General features: G+C 41.6%; 1 protein-coding gene across 2 annotated transcripts in view; it reads right to left on the reverse strand.

Annotated features, from left to right (window-relative positions):
• CFAP92 (cilia and flagella associated protein 92 (putative)) overlaps positions 1-21,117 on the reverse strand; it is a 64,746-nt gene that overhangs the window by 20,151 nt on the left and 23,478 nt on the right. For both annotated transcript variants that reach the window (XM_045990740.1, XM_045990741.1), the window contains exons 9-10: positions 9,042-9,946; positions 684-878 (exon numbers count right to left, since the gene is read on the reverse strand). In XM_045990740.1, the coding sequence (XP_045846696.1) occupies positions 684-878; positions 9,042-9,946 (1,100 nt within the window). The remainder of the gene's footprint in view (positions 1-683; positions 879-9,041; positions 9,947-21,117) is intronic.

Consider the following 21,117-nt stretch of genomic DNA (forward strand, 5'->3'; position numbering starts at 1 on the left):
GTCCTGCAGAAGGAGCACATGGCTTCGCAGGGTCACAGGCAGGCCTGGGGGAGAAGGGGAAAAGAGGGAGAGGTTCACCAGCCCTGGAGTAGAATAGCGCAGGCAAAGGCAGGCACAGAGTGGAAGATCTGGGTCTTTGGAGGATGCCTTTCTGCACAGGTTAGGGAAGAAGCAACAGAAGCAAACATGCAGCAGGGAGAGGAAACTGTTCCAGGCCTGGTGGATCTGGTTCTGGTCCCTATGACTCACTGCTCGGGCTGTTCTGGGCTATTCCCCGAGAACGGCAGATAGCTTCGTGTGACCTGTGTTGAGGAAAGGGCCTTCCTTTCCCCAGTGTTTCCAAACCCCCTTGGGAGAACGCGTGGAATAGAGGGAATGACACAGGTTCGGGGTCCCTGGGAACTGAATTCCACTCCTCGGCTCAGCCTCTTTAGGCATAAAGAAAAATAAAAGCTGGGGCGCCTGGGTGGCTCAGTCCTAAGCGTCTGACTTCGGCTCAGGTCATGATCTCAAGGTCCTCGGATCGAGTCCCACCTGCGGCTCCCTGCTCAGCAGGGAGCCTGCTTTCTCTCTCTCTCTCTTCCCCTGGCCCCTGGAGGGGTTCCTGAACGGCCCCCAGCGGCGGCACCACCTCGTGGCCACCCCCTCCCAGTGGCCACTCCCTGGGAGGTGGCAGGGTGCACCTGGTCAGGGCCTGGAAGGCCTTCTGCAGAACGCTGCTGCGGATGTAGAGCGCCGAGTGCTTCATGAGCTGCGACAGTGGCTTGAAGAGGTGCACCTGGTACAGGACCGTCTCCAGGTCGGCGTAGAGGCGGTGGCGGAACCGCAGCGCCGAGTTGTAGAGCACCTTGTGTTTGTCCTGCTCTGCCCTGGTGATTCTGCAAGGAGGCCGAGGGGCGGGGCCTTAGAGCTGCTCCGAGGGCTCCCAGAACGCTCTGCGGTTTTGCCCTTGGGCAGAACTGTTTTCGGAATGCGTTAACAATAAATCATCTGAAAAACACCCATGAAACATCTGATAGAGGATCTTTTCCAAACCCTGGCAATAAAAATGTAGAACCCTACTTCATTTTCCTCCTGTCCCACCGCCGCTCCCATTCACACACTTGGCTGGCCGGCTTTCCCAGCCTGGCAGAGTTGCTAAACACGCCACGCCCGGCCACGCCCCACCTGGCCCCGCCCCGCCCCACCCCGCCCCTGTGTTGGTACAGGTGGCTCCTGCAGCTCGGGGAAACTGAGGGAAGGCAGCACGACCCTGCCTATCCCCTTGGTGAATGGGTATTTGGTCATGGGGTTTTCCCCTTTGGCGAAGTACCTGTCCGAGCCTTTTGCCCACTCTTCCCTTGGCCTGTTTTTCATTTTCTTATTGATTCATGGGTGTTTTTTACATATTCAGGATACTAGCTCCACACACGGCAAATAATTTTTTTCTGAGTCTTTCTTTTCACAATTTTTATACTTTTGGATAAACAGAAGTGATTCACTTTCATGTAGCTGGATCCGGCATCATTCTTTTTTCTGTGTACTTCCATCTTGTTCAAGAAATCTTTCTTTATCCTAATCATCTGAAAGCTTTAGTGTTTCGCTATTCAAAACCAGATTTTTTTTCTGGTGAACTCTGAATAAGACCAGGTAATTGAGGGTTGCCTGGGTGGCTCAGTGGGTTAAAGCCTCTGCTTTTGACTCAGTTCATGATCCCAGGGTCCTGGGATCGAGTCCCACATCAGGCTCTCTGCTCAGCAGGGAGCCTGCTTCCCTTCCTCTCTCTCTGCCTGCCTCTCTGCCTACTTGTGATCTCTGTCAAATAAATAAATAAAATTAAAAATTTTTAATTTAATTAAAAAACAAAGACCAGGTAATTGTGGTCTAGCTGACTGTACTGTGTCCATCAATAAGGCATTCTACTTTTGTCAGATGTCCCGGCTGGAGGAAATTAGGTACTGGTTGCATGGAACAATTCTATATTATTTTTGCAACTGATTGTGAGTCTGTAACTATTCCAAGTGGGTTTTAATCTACCTGGAATTGATTTCTGTGAATTGTATGAACCACCGAATTAGGAAACTCTCAGTGAATTAGGAACAGAGTGGAACCTCCTTAAATTGATAAAGGACATCTAAAAAAAACCTATACCTAACATCATATTTGTAATGGGGAAAGTCCCCTCCATCGCACGAAGGAAATACAGATTGGACAGGAAGACACGGAGGATGACACAAACATGGAAAGACATTCCATGCTCATGGATTAGAAGAACAAATATTAAAATGTCTATACGACCCAAAGCAATCCATACATTCAGGATTCAGGATTCAATGCAATCCATATCAAAATACCATTAGCATTTTTCATAGAGCTAGAACAAAAAAATCCTAAAATTTGTATGTAACCAGGAAAGGCCCCGAATAGCCAAAGCAATCTTGAAAAGGAAAAACAAATCTGGAGGTGTAACAATTCCAGATTTCAAGTTGTATGACAGAGCTGTAGTAATCCAAACGGTATGGCAGTGGTATAAACAGACGCACAGATCGATGGAACACAATAAAGAGCCCAGAAATAAACCCATGATTATTTGTCAATTAGTGCATGATAAAGGAGGCAAGAATATTCAATAGAAAAACAGTCTTTTCAACAAATGGTGCGAGGCAGCTCCAGGCAAAGAATGAAACTGAACCACTTTTTTTTTTTTTATAAAGATTTATTTATTTATTCATTTGACAGACAGAAATCACAAGTAGTCAGAGAGGCAGGCAGAGAAAGAGGAGGAAGCAGGCTCCCTGCCAAGCAGAAAGCCCGATGCGGGGGCGCCTGGGTGGCTCGTGGGTTAGGCCTCTGCCTTCGGCTCGGGTCATGATCTCAGGGTCCTGGGATCGAGCCCCGCATCGGGCTCCCTGCTCAGTAGGGAGCCTGTTTCTCCCTCTCTCTCTGCCTGCCTCTCTGCCTACTTGTGACCTCTCTCTCTGTCAAATAAATAAATAAAATATTTAGAAAGAAAAAAAAAATGTTTAAAAAAAAAAAAAGGGGGCGCCTGGGTGGCTCAGTGGATTAAGCCGCTGCCTTCGGCTCGGGTCATGATCTCAGGGTCCTGGGATCGAGCCCCGCATCGGGCTCTCTGCTCAGCGGGGAGCCTGCTTCCTCCTCTCTCTCTGCCTGCCTACCTCTCTGCCTACTTGTGATCTCTATCAAATAAATAAATAAAATCTTAAAAAAAAAGATACAAACTCTCAGTTTTAAAATAAGTAAGTCACAGGGATGTCATGTGCAGCATAGGGAACAGAGTCAATAATATAATAACGTCGTATCGTGAGAGATAGTAACAGACCTACCATGCTGATCATTTTGCAATGTATAAAATATCAAATCACTGTCTTGCACGCCTGAAACTAATATTGTAGGTCAACTATAATTCAATTAAGAAAACATGCCCACACAAAAACCTGTACGTTATTGCTCACAGCAGCTTCATCTGTAATAGTCAAAAACTAGAAATAAACAAAATGTTCCTCAACAGATGGAGAGTGAAACTGTGTCACATCTGTTCCATGAAATTCGACCCAGCAAAAAAGAGGAGCAAACGACGGATATATGCAAAAATGTGAATGGCTCTCCAGCACTTCATGCTGAGTGGAAACTCCTAAGGTCATATAACAGGATTTCATTAGTATGTAAGATTACATACAGATGAAAAAATTAAGGGGGCACCTGGGTGACTCAGTCATTAAGTGTCTGCCTGCGGCTCAGGTCATGATCCCAGGATCCTGGGGTCGAGCCCCACGTCAAGCTCCCTGCTCAGCGGGAAGCCTGTTTCTCCCTCTCCCACTCCTGCTTGTGTTCCCTCTCTCACGGTGTCTCTGTCAGGTAAATAAATAAAATTTAAAAAAGAAAAGAAAAATGAAGGAGATGGAAAACAGGATAGTTAAAGAGGGTGGGCATGACTATAAACACACAGCATGAGGGAGCTCTCGGTAACAACAGGCTAGTTCAAGGTCTTCATCATAGCAGCGGTCACACAAATCTGTATGTATAAACTGGCACAAACCACACACGTACTGACATTGGTGTCCTGGCTTGGATATCTGCACCACAGTTAAGCAAGATGTGACCGTTGTGGGGAAAGGGTATGTGGGAATCTCTGGAATATTCATTAAACTTCCTATGAATCTATAACTATTTCAAAAGTTGAAAATGTACACAGGTTGTTAATGCAGCGGGAATTGATTTTTGTGAATGGTTTGAGGTTTGGAAATTATTTTCCTTTTTTCTTATGGATAAACAATTATCCCAACACCGTTTTTTGAAAACTTTCTCCTTTCCTCAACAGATTTTGTTTGTTTGTTTGCTAGAGGTATTTTTCTTCTTCTTTTTTTCTTTTAAAAGATTTTATTTATTTGACAGAGAGAGACACAGAGAGAAAGGGAATATGAGCAGGGGGAGTGGGAGAGGGAGAAGCAGGCTTCCTGCCGAGTGAGCAGAGAGCCTGATATGGGGCTCGATCCCAGGAAGCTGGGATCATGACCTGAGCCGAAGGCAGAGGCTTAGCCCACTGAGCCACCCAGATGCCGCAGCTAGAGGTATTTTTCAAATGAGATTTAATGCAGATGCCATAATGTGTATAATTCAATCATTTTTAGTCTATTCATAGATACATGCAATCATCACAATTTTCAAGCTTTCTTATCACTAAAAAAGGAAACCTGTACCCGTCTATACCCCCATCTATACTCTCACCCCTTGACCCGCAACCCTAAGTATTCACTAATCCTCCTTCTGTCTCTATAGGTTTGCTTATTTTTGACATTTCATATAAAGGACTCATCCAATATGTGGCCTTTTGTGACTGGCTCTTTTCACTTCACTTACTATACTGTGAGTCAGTATTTCATTCCTTTTATGTCCAAATAACAGCTCATTGTATTTATATGTCCCATTTTGTTTAGCCATTCATCAATTAATACATATTTGGATTGTTTCTACCTAATGGCTATCATAGTGCTCTTACAGACAGTTATATACTGTCCAGCATGGACATACGTTCTCATTTATCTTGGGCATTTACCTAGGAGGGGGACAGCTGGGTCGTACAGTACCTCTTTTTAGCCATTTGAGGAACTGCCAGACTGTTTTCCAAAGTGACTCTGTCATCTAATTCATTACCAGCAGTGAACGACAGTTCTGAACGCTCCACATCCTTGTCAACACTTGCTATTATCGGACATGTTTAATTCTAGCCAAACTGGCCGGTGTGAAGTGGTATCACATTATCTAAATTCGCCCTTTTCATGTGACAACTCAATGGTTTTAGTATAACCATTTGCTGCTGATCTTCCAACGTCGCACATCTTATGTCAAGTGACTGCTGGTGTGGAGATCTGTATTTGGGTTTTCTACTGTATTTCATACATTTGCTTGTCTATCGCTGTTCCAATTCTCTCTTAATCACTATGGTTTTATAAGGAGACTTGATATTTAGTAAACAAGTTCTCCCATCTTGTTCTTGTTCTTATACACATGATGATATAAATTTTTAAATCAGGTACTCAAGCTCTATACTTTTAAAATTGGGATTGCTTTGAATTTATACATCTGGCTTGCAGATAACTGACACCTCTATAATACTGAGTGTTCCAATCCATGAACATGGTAGTCTCTTCACTTGTTTAGGTTTTCTTTAATGTTTCTAAAAATCCTATAATATTCATGATAGAGATGTTCTAATCCTTTTTGTTGAATTTATTCATGTGAATTTCATATTTTTTTAAAGATTTTATTTATTTATTTGATAGAGAGAAATCACAAGAGAGGCAGGCAGAGAGAGAGGAAGGGAAGCAGGCTCTCCGCTGAGCAGAGAGCCCGATGCGGGACTCGATCCCAGGACCCTGAGATCATGACCTGAGCCGAAGGCAGCGGCTTAACCCACTGAGCCACCCAGGCGCCCTGTGAATTTCATATTTTTATAATACTTTAAAAGCATTCACTTTTTAAATGATTTCTTATATATAGATAGTATTCAGAAATTCAATAGATTTTTACATTAATGTTTGTATCCAGAAACCTCATTAAATTATCTTATCTGAAAAGATTTTTTATATTATCGTTGCAGTTTTTTATACATATTTAAACTTTTTGATATGGTTTAAAACACTTATTTCAATTACTGCAACATCTATCATTAATTATCAGACTTTCTTCTTTTCTAATATAAGTGTTTGAGTCTATAAAGTTTCCTCTAACGCTAACATCACCCCACAAATTTAGATACTATACTATTTTCCTTATTGATCAATTCTATAATATCTAATTTCTATTTGTTTCTCTTTTGGTTATTTGGAAGTATTTGTTAATTCCCAAGCATGTGAATTTTTTTCCTGGTTAATGATCTTTTATTTGTAGCTTAACTGAACTGGGGCCCATGAGCATATTTTATATTATTTCTTCTACTGGAACAAAACTGTTCATTGAGATACAATTCACATACCATATCCCCGACTTAGCCAAACTGCAAAGTTTGAGGTCATAGTTTCTCAAACTGCCCCGACTTCTGATACCAAGTGAAGTTTAAGGTGTTCCTTTTTTTTCTTTTTAAAGATTTTATTTATTGGGGTGCCTGGGTGGCTCAGTGGGTTAAAGCCTCTGCCTTCGGCTCGGGTCATGATCTCAGGGTTAGATTTTTACAGGACCCTGGGACCATGACCTGAGCCAAAGGCAGAGGCTTTAACCCACTGAGCCACCCAGGCACCCCAGTTCAAGGGGTTCCTAATACCACCCTCAGGCTCAACAATTTGTTACAAAAACTCACAGAATACACTGAAAGCTGTTACACTCACACTCACAGCTTATTACAGGGAAAGGATGCAGATTAAAATCAACCAGAAGAAGAGACACATAGGGCAGAGTTTAGAATGGTTCTAAACACCACGTTCCCACTGCTCTTTCCTCATGGAATCAGGATGTGGTGCCCTTATGACATTGCTGAGGGACAATATGCACATAGAAGTTCCCCTGAGCCTTGGTATGTAGAGTTCTTATTTGGGCTCCATTACAGAGGCATGATTGATTACTTGCTTGATTGCTCACATGGCAATCTCAGTCTCCAGATCAACTGACATGACAAGACCAAAGACTAACCCTAAATCACACTGGGGGTCTTTCTGGCATGACCACCAGGCCTGGTGGTCCCATCCTATCCTAAGTTCTGGTGTAGTCATCCCCCAACCTAAGCAAAGGCACTCCTATTAGTTAAGACATATATCACCACCCAGAAGCCAAAACCAAAGGCCAGACCTTTTGGGCAAGGCCAGATTCTTTACTGCATACGCTTTTTCATTGGAAGTTCACCCTTTTCAATTGCACAATTCAGTGGTTTTTAATATGTTAACATTGTGCAATCATAAACACCAATTCTAGAAAATTCTCATCACCCCAAGAAGAAATTGTACCCATTAACAGTCACTCCCCACTTTTCCTTCACCCCTTCCCTGAGAACCACTAATCTTCTGTCTCTGTGGATTTAACTAGTCTAGACATTCCACATTAACAGAATCATACAACAGGTGGCCTTTTATGTCTGGCTTCTTTTACTCAGTATGTTTTCAAGGTTCATCCATGTTGAAGTGTGTATATCAGTACTTCATTCTTTTTTCATGGCTGAATATTATTCTATTTTATGGATATATCACATTTTGTTCATTGGTTGAGGGACATTTGAGTTGTGTCCACTTTTTTTAAAGAAGATTTTATTTATTCATTTGACAGAGATCACAAGTAGGCAGATAGGCAGGCAGGGGGGTGGGGAAGCAGGCTCCCCACTGAGCAGAGAACCCGATGAGGGGCTCGATCCCAGGACCCTGAGATCATGACCTGAGCCAAAGGCAGACGCTTTAACCCACTGAGCCACCCAGGTGTCCCTTGATTATTATAAATAATGCTGCCATGAACATCCACACACAAGTTTTTTGTGTGGACCTACGGTTTCAGTTCTCTTGGGCAGATAACTAGCCACAATGCCAGCTCCTCCACAGCGCCTCTTGGCTTACCAACACATCAAGACAGGGCCACACAGGGCTGCTCTCCTGTCCTGGATGAATACAACTCAACCTCAGAACTATTTGCTGTTGTCAGCATCTAGGTTCTGGGGCATCTGAACTCTGAAGACAGAGAGGGGGAGTTCCCAAACTAAAAAAGGGAGGTACTGGGGTGCCTGGGTTGTTCAGTGGGTTAAGTGTCTGATCAGTTCAGGTCATGATCTCAGGGTCCTGGGACTGAGCCCCATGTTAGGCTCAGCACTCAGCAAGGAGTCTGTTTCTCCCTCTCCCTCTGCTCCTCCCCCACCCAACTCATTCTCTCTCTCTCTTGAATAAATAAAATCTAAAAAATAAAAAAAAAGAAAAGAGGCCCTTTAAGCCCACACTAGGATACTTGCAAATAACAAAAGGAAAAGAGAATTGTCATGAAGCCAAAACTGAACAACGGAAGGACCATAAGGGACCACCTGCTCCAGCGCAGAATCTGAAAGTTTGATTGCCTCTACAGTATTTCTACTGAGCAGTAATTAGGTATTCCTGAAGGTCATCAGGGAAGGAGAACTTTCTGCAGCCTAGGCAGCTTCTCCAGCCTCAAAATAGTCATAGAGGTCTTCCTTAGACTGAGTGGAAATCTACTTCTCTGTGGTGTCCATCTTAGGGCCGTACAGAATTTTCTTCTCCTTGTTAGTCAAGTAGGCCCCTCAGAAGTCTGAAGACAGGGCCCATTTTTCTGAACCACCCTTTCTGCTGCGTGGCCCTAAAGTCTTTCCTTCATCCAAAGGCAAGCAATTCCTCCTGTGATCAAGGCCAATAATGGAGTCCTATGAAGTGTTCTATAATAAACCCCAAAAGGAACTGAATCAACATATCCTTCTTACAGATGAGGACACTAAACCTGAGCCTGGCTTCAGAAGATTTCCCCCTACCAAAAAAATAAAAAAAGATTTCCCCACTCCACTCACTCAACGTCCAGACATCATGACTTTTACATGAAACACAAATACCAAAAAAACACCCACCTACCGGCTTTGATGGCTGTCCCACAGCTGCTTCAAGCCTTGGTCAGCCAAGCCCTCCAGAATGAGAAGGTGGAGCTTCCCATCCAGCAGGTGGAAGCCAGTGAGCACATCCAGGTCCTGACTTTCCTGGATCTTCACCCGCATCTTAAAGGCTGACAGGATTTGCTGGATGTTCCTGAGAGGGTGGGCCTCCAGATCAAGGGCCTTGGCATTGATCATGGTGATGTCCTGCAGCAGGCCGTAGAGGAGGGAGATCTTCTTGGAGTCAAACACGAAAATGATGCGGCCAAACTGGGTACCTGAAAGCTCTGGGTCAGGGGTTTCAGCCCTGGCCTGCAGCGGCACAGCAATGTCCACCCGCATCTTGAGCAGAGAGTTGGCCTCAAGGTAGTTACCCATGGGCATTGGGTTGCGCTGGAAGCCATCTGTGGGGACCCGAAACCCCACAACCTTCCTGCTCTTGCCATCCTGGCCACGGTGTTTGGGCTTGGGTTCACAGCTGTGGATGGGGACGACCAAGTTCAAGTACTTCTGGCCGAGGAGAAGGTCAGCAAAACTGACCTGGGCAACCCCATAAGGGTCCCATATCTTGTTTTGGGACTCAAAGGGGTTGCTCTCGGTCTCTTCCGGAGAGATGAGGGACTGGAGGTTGAGGCATGCGTCCAAGGGGTCATCCCCAAACAGGGTGGGCTTCCGGGAATACTCCTCGAACTTGCGGTCCCTGTCATGAACTTGCACCACCATGGGGGGCCCCTCCAGGTATTCCCTCAGGTCACTGGGCTGCATTGCCCCAAGAAAGATGACATTGATGTCCTGGAAATGGATGCGGCTTCCGTGGGGCCGCCCCTCCGTTCTGTGAACTGGAGTCTTAAAGAACCGGTACTTGCAGTACACAGGGATGCACAGCCTCTAGGAGAGAGCGAGGTGACAACAGATCACCAGGCTGCAGTGGCAGTCACTCTGCCTCCCCTTTAAAGGCAGGCTCCCACCGGGGGCTCACACCTTAGAGCCACATTGGCCCCCTGCAGTCCCTGCAGCCTGAATTTTCTCATCCACAACATAGCAAGGCAAGAGCCAGCTCTCCAAGGTCATCCCCAGGATTAAGCGGCATACGTGAAAGCACCAAGATGGTGGCTGACACACGCGGGGCTCACTAAGTATCAAGTCACTACTTCCTCCTCCCAAACTGAGTGCCAGGAAGACAGGCCGTGTGCATTTTGCACAGCTGTGTTTTTACCTCCAAGCCCAAGGTTAGGTGCAGAAAAGGTGGAGATACGTGGTTTTTAGAAAAGGTAATCCATATCTCCTAGACGTCTTGGAGGGTTGGTATGAGCTCATCTTTGGTACATTAACAGGTATCCAAGCAGAAAGTTACCACAGGGTGAAGAAGGGCTCAGAGGTGTGGGGTTTAAGAGGGCATGGAAAATAAGATGGAAAGGAGGGACAGAAAACAGGGTATCTTGCATATTTTAACCTTGACGCTAAGACTTTTTTAACCAAAAGTTAACCCTTATGCAAGTTTGTGATCTGAATTCATATCCAAGTGTACTATTTATTTTACACTGAAACCTTTGAATAATACTGGGTTGGTATGCTCCCACGTACCTCGTAGAAGTTCTCAAAAAACCTACAGAAATCCACTTTCAACCTAGGCCTCAAAGAATCCTCATGGAGAAAGTTCAATTAAATGTGAAACCACAGTAAAAATTACAAAACTCCTAAGTAAAAGGTACTACTAGCAAAATTGGTTACACAAGGCCGTAAGATATTAGAGTGACCATAAACATAAACTAAATATATTTGTTTGGTTATGTGTATAAAAAGGAATATAATAAGGTCAAATCTATTGTATTTCTGTTTTCTAACAATGAATAATTTTAAAATATCACCTACAATAGCATAGAAACATAAAATACTTGAAAGAAATGCAATGAAATATGTGTAAGACCTGTACACTGAAAAGAATAAAATAGTGCAGAGAGAAATTAAAGAAAACCTAAATAGAGAAATATACAATCTTCATGGATAGGAAAATACAATTAATTCTAGATGAATCATAGACCATATACATCTTCTAGAAGAAGACATAGGAGAGAATCTTCATCCATGTGGGAAAAGATTTCTTTGACAAGACACAAAAAAACACTAAATATAATAGCCAAAGTTGATAACATGGACTTTATCAAATAAAGTTAAGCCCTAGACTGGCATAAAACATGTATAATATATATCTATATGTCTATACATAGATATAGCTATAAATATAGATATAGATAATGCATACCTATATATATATATATATATATATATATATATATATATATAATGAAGAACTTGTATCAGGATATAAAAAGAACATATATAAAATAATAAAAGAGAAAAAACTAAAAATAGTAGAAGATGAACTTTAAAATTTGGTTAAGTGGAGTAAGCACACCCACCCTCCACCTCCCAGTGAATGTATCCAGAAACCATAGACAGAATGCATGGAGCAGCTATCAGAGGCCTCTGAAAAGTAAAAGGTAATGGGAAATTGGGAATGGAAACCAAACTCAAAGTACAACCAACACAGCTATGAGTTTACTGGATTTATTTTCCTCTTGTATGTTGCAGACTGGACTCAAAAGGAGGCCTGAATCCCAGAATTGTGCACCAGACACAGACAGAGCTCTTAAGAGAAGCCCTCTCTTTCTGTTCTAAGGAGTGGGAGGAAGGACCCCCATAGGATACAAAGAGTGGGAGTTTGGAGGGATCCACTGTTGTTTTTCTCTCTTGGCCCTGTCCTCATGCAAGTTCAAGCTCCAGAGCTACAATCTGATGGTGGCAGCAGCTGGGCAGGCACCTAAAAATCTGAGATAGGGAAATCCTTTTCAACCAGAGGAATTGTGATACAAAAACTATGTGGTAAACCCTCAATATTGTTTTTACTCTACATATCTTCCCACCACCTGTCCTCAGGGGTAGACTGAGTCCCAGGAAGGGCATGTCAGAGTGGAAACACTAAAAGTACACCTCTCAAGCCAGCAGACCAGGAAAATGACTCCTTAGGATCTGGGGAATGTAGAAAAGAGGGAAATCAAGGAATGGGTTCCATAAAGTCATGTGTAAACTTGAGCTTATCCCTTGACTGTGCCTGTGTGGCTCTGGTGTTACGCAACATACCAGGGGTTTCAAGAACTGAACTACAGAGACCATGGCACAGGCCTGACTGGTACCTTAGTACTGCACATGCAGGACAGGCTTGAATATCACTACAAAATCTTTGAAAACTGAACTGGCCTTAAAACCACAGCCACAAACAAAACTAGGAGGTGGTTCTTTGAAAGAATTAATAAGACTGATAAACCCCTGGCCAGACCTATCAAAAAGAAAACAGAAAGGACCCAAATTAATAAAATCATGAATAAAAGAGGAGAGATCACAACCAACACCAAAAAAATACAAACAATTAAAGAACATATTATGAACAACTATATGCTGGCAAATTTGACAGTCTGGAAGAAATGGATACATTCCTAGACATATAAACTACCAAAACTGAACCAGGAAGAAATAGAAAACCTGAACAGACCCATAAGCAGTAAGGAGATTGAAGCAGTCATCAAAAATCTCCCAACAGACAAAAGCCCAGGGCCAGATGGCTTTCCAGGGGAATTCTACCAAACATTTAAAGAAGAATTAATACCTACTCTCCTGAAACTGTTCCAAAAAATAGAAATGGAAGGAAAACTTCCAAATTCATTTTATGAGGCCAGCATTAGCTTGATCCCAAAACCAGACAAAGACCCCATCAAAAAGGAGAATTACAGGGGCGCCTGGGTGGCTCAGTGGGTTAAGCCACTGCCTTCGGCTCAGGTCATGATCTCGGGGTCCTGGGATCGAGTCCCGCATCGGGCTCTCCGCTCAGCAGGGGCCTGCTTCCCTCTCTCTCTCTCTCTGCCTGCCTCTGTATCTACTTGTGATCTCTCTCTGTCAAATAAATAAAAAATCTTTAAAAAAAAAAAAAAAGGAGAATTACAGACCAATATCCTTGATGAACACAGATGCAAAAATTCCCACCAAAATCCTAGCCAATAGGATCCAACAGTGCATTAAAAGGATTATTCACCACAACCAAGTGGGATTTGTTCCTGAGCTGCAAGTTTGGTTCAACATCTGCAAATCAATCAATGTGATAAATACATTAATAAAAGAAAGAACAAGAACTATATGATCCTCTCAATAGATGCTGAAAAAGCATTTGACAAAGTACAGCATCCTTTCTTGATCAAAACTCTTCACAGTGTAGGCATAGAGGGTACATACCTCAATATCATCAAAGCCATCTACGAAGAACCCACAACGGCTATCATTCTCAATGGAGAAAAATTGAGAGCTTTTCCCCTAAGGTCAGGAACACAGCAGGGATGTCCATTATCACCACTGCTATTCCACTAGTATTAGAAGTCCTAGCCTCAGCAATCAGACAACAAAAAGAAATAAAAAGCATCCAAATCAGCAAAGACAAAATCAAACTCTCACTCTTTGCAGATGATATGATACTTTATGTGGAAAACCCAAGAGACTCCACTCCAAAACTGCTAGAATTCATACAGGAATTCAGTAAAGTGTCAGGACATAAAATTAATGCACAGAAATGAGTTGTATTTCTGTACACCAGCAACAAGACAGAAGAAAAAGAAATTAAGGGGTTGATCCCATTTACAATTGCATCCAAAACCATAACATACCCAGGAATAAACCTAACCAAAGAGGCAAAGAATCTGTACTCAGAAAACTATAAAGTGCTCATCAAAGAAATGGAGGAAGACACAAAGAAATGGAAAAACGCTCCATGCTCATGGATTGTAAGAATAAATATTATGAAAATCTCTATGTTACCTAAAGCAATCTACATATTTAATGCAATCCCTATTAAAATACCATCAATTTTTTTTCAAAGAAATGGAACAAATAATCCTAAAATTGGTATGAAACCAGAAAAGACCCCAAATAGCCAGAGGAATGTTGAAAAAGAAAGCCAAAGTTGGTGGTATCACAATTCCAGACTTCAAGCTCTATTACAAAGCTGTAATCATCAAGACAGTATGGTACTGGCACAAAAACAGAAACATAGATCAATGGAACAGAATAGAGAGCCCAGAAATAGACCCCCAACTCTATGGTCAACTGATCTTTGACAAAGCAGGAAAGAACATCCAATGGAAAAAAGACAGTCTCTTCAACAAATGGTGTTGGGAAAACTGGACAGTCACATGCAGAAAAATGAAACTGGACCATTTCCTTACACCACACACAAAGATAGAGTCAAATGAATGAAAGATCTCAATGTGAGACAGGAATCCATCAAAATCCTTAAGGAGAACACAGGCAGCAACCTCTTTGACCACCTGCAGCAACTTCTTCCTAGAAACATCACCAAGGACAAGGGAAGAAAGGGCAAAAATGAACGACTGGGACTTCATCAAGATCAAAATCTTGTACAGCAAAGGAAACAGTTAACAAAACCAAAAGACAACTGACAGAATGGGAGAAGATATTCACAAATGACATATCAGATAAAGGGCTAATATCCAAAATCTATAAAGATCTATAAAGAATTTATTAAACTCAACACCCAAAGAACAAATAATCCAATCAAGAAATGGGCAGAGGACATGAATAGATATTTCTGCAAAGAAGACACCCAGATGGCCAACAGACACATGAAAAAGTGCTCCACATCACTTGGCATCAGGGAAATACAAATCAAAACCACAATGAGATACCACCTCACACCAGTCAGAATGGCTAAAATTAACAAGTCAGGAAATGACAGATGCCGGAGAGGATGTGGAGAAAGCGAAACCTCCTACACTGTTGGTAGGAATGCAAGCTGGTGCAGCCACTCTGGAAAACAGCATGGAGGTTGCTCAAAAAGTTGAAAATAGAACTACCCTATGACCCAGCAATTGCACTACTGGTTATTTACCCTAAAGATACAAATGTAATGAACCAAAGGAGCATGTGCACTCATATAGCAGCAATGTCCACAATAGCCAAACGATGGAAAGAACCTAGCTGTCCATCAAAAGATGAATGGATAAAGAAGGTGTGGTATATATATATAATGGAATACTATGTAGCCATCAATAGAAATGAAATATTGCCATTTGCAACAACATGAATGGAACTAGAGAGTATTATGCTGAGCAAAATAAGCCAATCAGAGAAAGACAATTATCATACAATCTCTCTGATATGAGGAATTTGAGAGGCAGGGTGGGGAGTTGTGGGGAGTAGGGAATGAAAAAAAATGAAATGAGATGGGATTTGGAGGGAGACAAACCATAAGAGACCATAAGAGACTCTTAATCTCATGAAACAAACTGAGGGCTGCGGGGGTGAGGGGATAGGGGTTTGGGGTAGGAATTATGAGGGGGTAGGGTTGGGTTATGGACATTAGGGAGGGTATGTGCTATGGTGAGGGCTGTGAAATGTAAGTCTGATGATTCACAGACCTGTACCCCTGGGGCAAATAATATATTATATGTTAATAAAAATAATTAAAAAAAAAAACACAGTCACAGAAAGTAAATTGGAAGTTACAGCTTGACCCTAACTAAGGTTATTATCTAATAAAACAAAAACCCAACATTCTCCAAAGGATTTAAACAAGACTCAGGGACTCACAACTTTAATACTTAAAATGTCTAACATATAACCCAAAATTACTTGACCTATGAAGAACCAGGAATGCTGACCAGTTATCAAGGGGAGAGACAACCAACAGAAGCCAACTCTGAGATGACTTGAATACTGGAATTATCGGATGAAAACTTTAAGACAATTATAAACATTCTCCAATAAATAACTGAACATTCTTGAATGTTGAAATGGAATATAGCCAGTCTCAGCAAATGGAAACTATAATGAAGAACCAACGGGAAATTTTATAACTGAAAAATATAATACCTGAAATTAAAAATTCACTGAATGATCCAAAGAACAAAATGGAGATGGCAGAGGAATGAATAAGTGAAATTGAGTATAGATCAGTATAAAGTACGCAATATGAGCGGTGCCTGGGTAGCACAGTTGGTTAAGTGTCTAACTCTTGGTTTCAGCTCAGGGCATGACCTCAGGGTTATGAGATTGAGCCCCATCTCAGGCTCTGAGCTCATCACAGAGTCTGCTAGAAACTCTCTCTCCCTCTTCTTCTACCCCCAGCCTCCAACACACACGCATTTCCCTCCCTCTCTCTCTCAAATAAATATTTTCTTAAAAAAGAAAGTATGCAATCTGAACACACAGAGAAAAAAACATTGAAAATTAAAAGTAAATTGAGCCCCATGGACCTGTGGGACAATATCAAAAGGTCTAACATTTGTACCATCAGAGTTACAGAAGAAGAAAAGAAATTTGTAGAAAAGATATCTGAGGAGGCTGGGAAGACGGCAGAGTAGGAGGAACCCTAACTGTGCCTCTTCCCATGGGTACAACGAGATAACACTCACGTCAGTGTAAGTAACACAGAAAACGATCTGAAGATGGGAAGAACAAACTCCAAAACTAAAGGTAGAGAAGAGACCAAATCAAAGAAGGCAGGAAGGAGAAAGAGAGTGTTTGGGAGCAAGATGGACACCATCCGTGGAAGGAGCCAGTGGTACAGAGAAGAGCAAAAAACAGACTTGAACACTGAGGAACCCACAAGGGGAAGACAAATCCCCATAACATTTGGCATTGAAAGGAAGAGGGGCCAAATTTCATAGGTTCTTACAACCTGTGGGACTTAAAGCCTGGAAATTTAAAAATCAGCAGGCTTAGCCCTAGGAGAGTCTGGAAGGCACTAGGAAGAAGAGTCCTTGTCCTTAAAGAGACAGCATGACAAACGACCCATGCAGATACAGCCTAGAAACAGCAGTTTAAAGAATGCCATGGTTGGGGGAGAAGGGAGCAGATGAGAGTCAGAGTGATTTACTCATCTCAAAGCATGTCCAAGAGGCAGGATCACTGGGAGACCCCTCCAGAAACAAAGGAGCTGGCAGACACAATTTCCTTCCCCTACCCTCCAGCATAAACGTAAGGCCATCTGTGGGAACCAATGCACCACTGACAGTCACTATCTAACTTGCTTACACCAAGTCCTCTGTCCCACCCACCCCCCCGCACTTTGGCAGATCTGCCTTCCCACTCAGACTTGCCTCAGTACCCACACTGCAAGGCCCCTCTCCCAGAAAACTGGAGCAAACCCCACCAACATGTCATCTCCTGACCTGGGTATTTTGCTGGACCTCAGTTCAAGTGGCAGCAGCTGTGCTGGCAGGTCTCATTGCACAAGCAGCCAGTGTACACCTAGTTAAAATGCACCCCACCCCTGCTGGGAACCAAATATTGCCCATAAGAGGCAAGGGGAAGCTCTGCAGACAACTGGACTGAAAAAAAGGAGGGGGGAGCAGGAATCAACAGCAACACCTCGGCAACACACACGGGAGACATTCCCTGGAAGTGCCAGGTCCTGGGCAACAGGAGACACTGCACTGCGGGGCACTACAAGACCTCTTTTTCATAAGGCCATTACCTTCAAGAGCAGGAGAAGTAGTTGACTTTCCTAACACACAAAAACAGACATATAGAGTTAGAAAAGTTAAGGAGATGGAGAAATATGTCCAAATGAAAGAATAGGACCAAACCACAGCAAGAGAACTAAGTGAAATGAATAAAAGTAATATGCATGACACAGAATTTAAAGTAATGATCATAAAGATACTCATTGGACTAGAGTAAATAGTGGAGGACATAAGTGAGATCCTTAACAAGGAGATAAAAAAGAATCAAACAGAGGTGAAGAACACAATAAATTTAAAATACATTTGGGGGGCGCCTGGGTGGCTCAGTGGATTAAGCCGCTGCCTTCGGCCTTGGGCTCAGGTCATGATCTCAGGGTCCTGGGATCAAGCCCCGCATCGGGCTCTCTGCTCCGCAGGGAGCCTGCTTCCTCCTCTCTCTCTGCCTGCCTCTCTGCCGACTTGTGATCTCTCTCTCTGTCAAATGAATAAATAAAATCTTTAAAAAAATAAAATAAAATAAAATACATTTGGTGGAATTAAGAAAAAGCTAGCTGAAGCAGTGGAATGAATTAGTGACCTGAAAGACAGTAATGGAAAGTAAGATGAGGAAATGAGACCAAAAAAGTTACACAAATTGAGAACTCAGTGACCACGTAATAACATTTGCATTATAGGGATCCCAGAAAAAGAGAGAGAAAGGGGGTCAGAAAATTTATTTGAAGAAATAATAGCTGAAAACGTCCCTAATCTGGAGAAGGAAACAGATATCCAGATCCCGGAGGCACAGAGACACCCCAAAAAATCAACCCAAGGAGGCCCATACAAAGACACATAGTAATTAAAATGGCAGAAGTGGTAATAAAGAAAAAAACTTTAAAGCACCAAGAGAAAAAGAAGACAGTTACATACAAGGGAAACCCCATAAGGCTGTCAGCAAATTTTTCTGCAGATATTTTGTGGGCCAGATGAGACCAACAAGATATCCTCAAAGTGCTGAAAAGAAAAAATCTGCAGCCAAGAATACTCTATCCGGCAGGGCTGTCATTCAGAATAGAAGGCGAAATAGAGTTTCTCAAACAAAAACTAAAGGAGTTTCATGACCACTGAATAAGCCCTGCAAGAAATATTAAAGGGAACTCTTCAAATGGAAAGAACACAAGTGAGTATGAAAAGTAAAAAACAGAAAGGATTAAAAATAAGCATTTCTGTAAATATCAGTCAAAGGGATTCATAAAATAAAAGGATGTAAAATATGACCCCATAGGACACTAAAGCATGGAGGGGAGGGGTAGGGAGTAAAGAATGGGTTCAAATTTAAGCAACCATCAACTTAATATAAACTGTTATACAAACATAATGGTAACCACAAACCAAAACCATTAATAAATATGCAAAGAATAAAGAGAACGAAACCCAAATATATCACTAAAGAAAATCATCAAACCATGAAAGAGAGAAAGACAAGAAAGAAACAGGGAAAATCTTCAGAAACAACCACAAAAGAAGTAATAAAAATGCAATAAATACAGAACTATCAATGCAAAAGTCTCAATGTAGACCTAAAGACCCCTGCAGATTGAAAGTAAGGGGGTGGAAAAATATCTATCATGCAAATGGATGTTAAAAGAAAGCTGAAGTAACAACACTTACATGAAATAAAATAGACTTTAAAACTAAGACTGTAATAAGAGAAAAAGGACACTATATAATCATAAAGCAGACAGCCCTGCAAAAAGATCTAACAGCTGTAAATATTTATGCATCTAACATGGGAGTACCCAGACACATAAAATAGTTAATAACAAACATAAAGGAACTAACTGATAATAATGAATTAATAGTAGGGAATTTTAACACCTCCTCTTACATTGATGTAGAGATCAACTAAACAGAAAATCAACAAAGAAACAATGACTTTGAATGGCACACTGAACAGATGGGTCCAACAGATATGTTCAGCACATTCCATCCTAGGGTCAACTGGGTAGCTCAGTCAGTTAAGTGTCTGTCTTCAGTTCAAATCCTGATGTAGGGTCCTGGGATTGAGCCCCACATGGGGCTCCCTGCTCAGTGGGAAGCCTGCTTCTCCCTCTCCCTTTGCCCCTTAGTCCCCACTCGTGCTCTATCTCAAATAGATAAATAAAATCTTTAAAAAAAAGAACATTCCATCTTAAAACAGCAGAATACACATTTTTTTTCAAGTGCATGCACAACATTCTCCAGAAGAGATCACATATTAGGCCACAAAACAAGCCTCAACAAATTCAAGAACAGCGAAGTCATACCATGCATCTTTTCTGACCACAATGCTATGAAACTAGAAGGCAATTACAAGAAGAAACCTGGAAAGACCACAAATACGTGGAGGTTAAATAACATGCCACTGAACAATGAATGAGTCATCTGGGAAATTAAAGAAGAAATTTTAAAAGTACATGGAAACAAATGAAAACAAAAACGCAAAGTTCAAACCTTTGTGACATAGCAAAAATGATTGCTATGTCTATAGCAATGCAGACCAATCTCAAGAAGTGAGAAAAATCTCAACAACCTAACCTTACACCTAAAGGAGCTAGAAAAAGAACAAAAAACCAAACCTAAAGCCAGCAGAAGGGAGGATATAATAAAAGATTAGAGCAGAGAAAAAAATGATATAGAAACTAAAAAAAAAAAATCAATGAAAACAGTTTTTCAAAAATAATCAATAAAATTGATAAGCCCCTAGCCAGACTTATCAACAAAAGAGAGAGAAAGGACCTAATTAAATAAAGTCATATATAATGGAGGGGAGATGATAATCAACACCACAGAAATACAAACAAGTATAAGAGAATATTGTGAAAACTATATGCCAACAAACTGGACAACCTAGAAGAAATGGATAAATTCCTAGAAACATATAACCTACCAAAAATAAATCAGGAAGAAAGAGAAAATTTAGACAAATGATTTATCAGCAAAGAAACTGAGCCAGTAATCACCAAACTCCCAACAAACAAAAGTCCAGGATCATTTGCTTCACAGGCAAATCTACAAGACATTTAAAGAAGAGTTAATATTTATTTTTCTCAAACTATTTCAAAGAATAGAAAAGAAAAGAAAACTTCCCAATTCATTCTATGAGGCCAGCATTACCGTGATACCAAAACCAAATAAAGATACCACAGGAAAAGAGAACTACAGGCCAATATCATTGATGAATACAGAATGCAAAAATCCTCAACAAAATAATAGCAAACCAAATCAAACGATACATTAAAAAAATCATTCACCACAATCAAGCTGGATTTATTCCTGGGTGGTAAGCGTGGTTCAAAATTTGCAAATCAATCAACGTGATGCATCACACCAATGAGAGAAATGATAAGAACCATACGATCATTTCAATAGATAAGGAAAAATCATTTAACAAAGTACAACATTTATTCATGATAAAAACCCTCCACAAAGTACGTTTACAGGGAACATACCTCAACATAATAAAGGCCTTATATGAAAAACCCACAGCTAATATCATTCTCAATGGTGAAA

The sequence above is a fragment of the Meles meles genome, chromosome 20 (genome assembly GCF_922984935.1).
Source record: "Meles meles chromosome 20, mMelMel3.1 paternal haplotype, whole genome shotgun sequence".
Taxonomy (NCBI): domain Eukaryota; kingdom Metazoa; phylum Chordata; class Mammalia; order Carnivora; family Mustelidae; genus Meles; species Meles meles.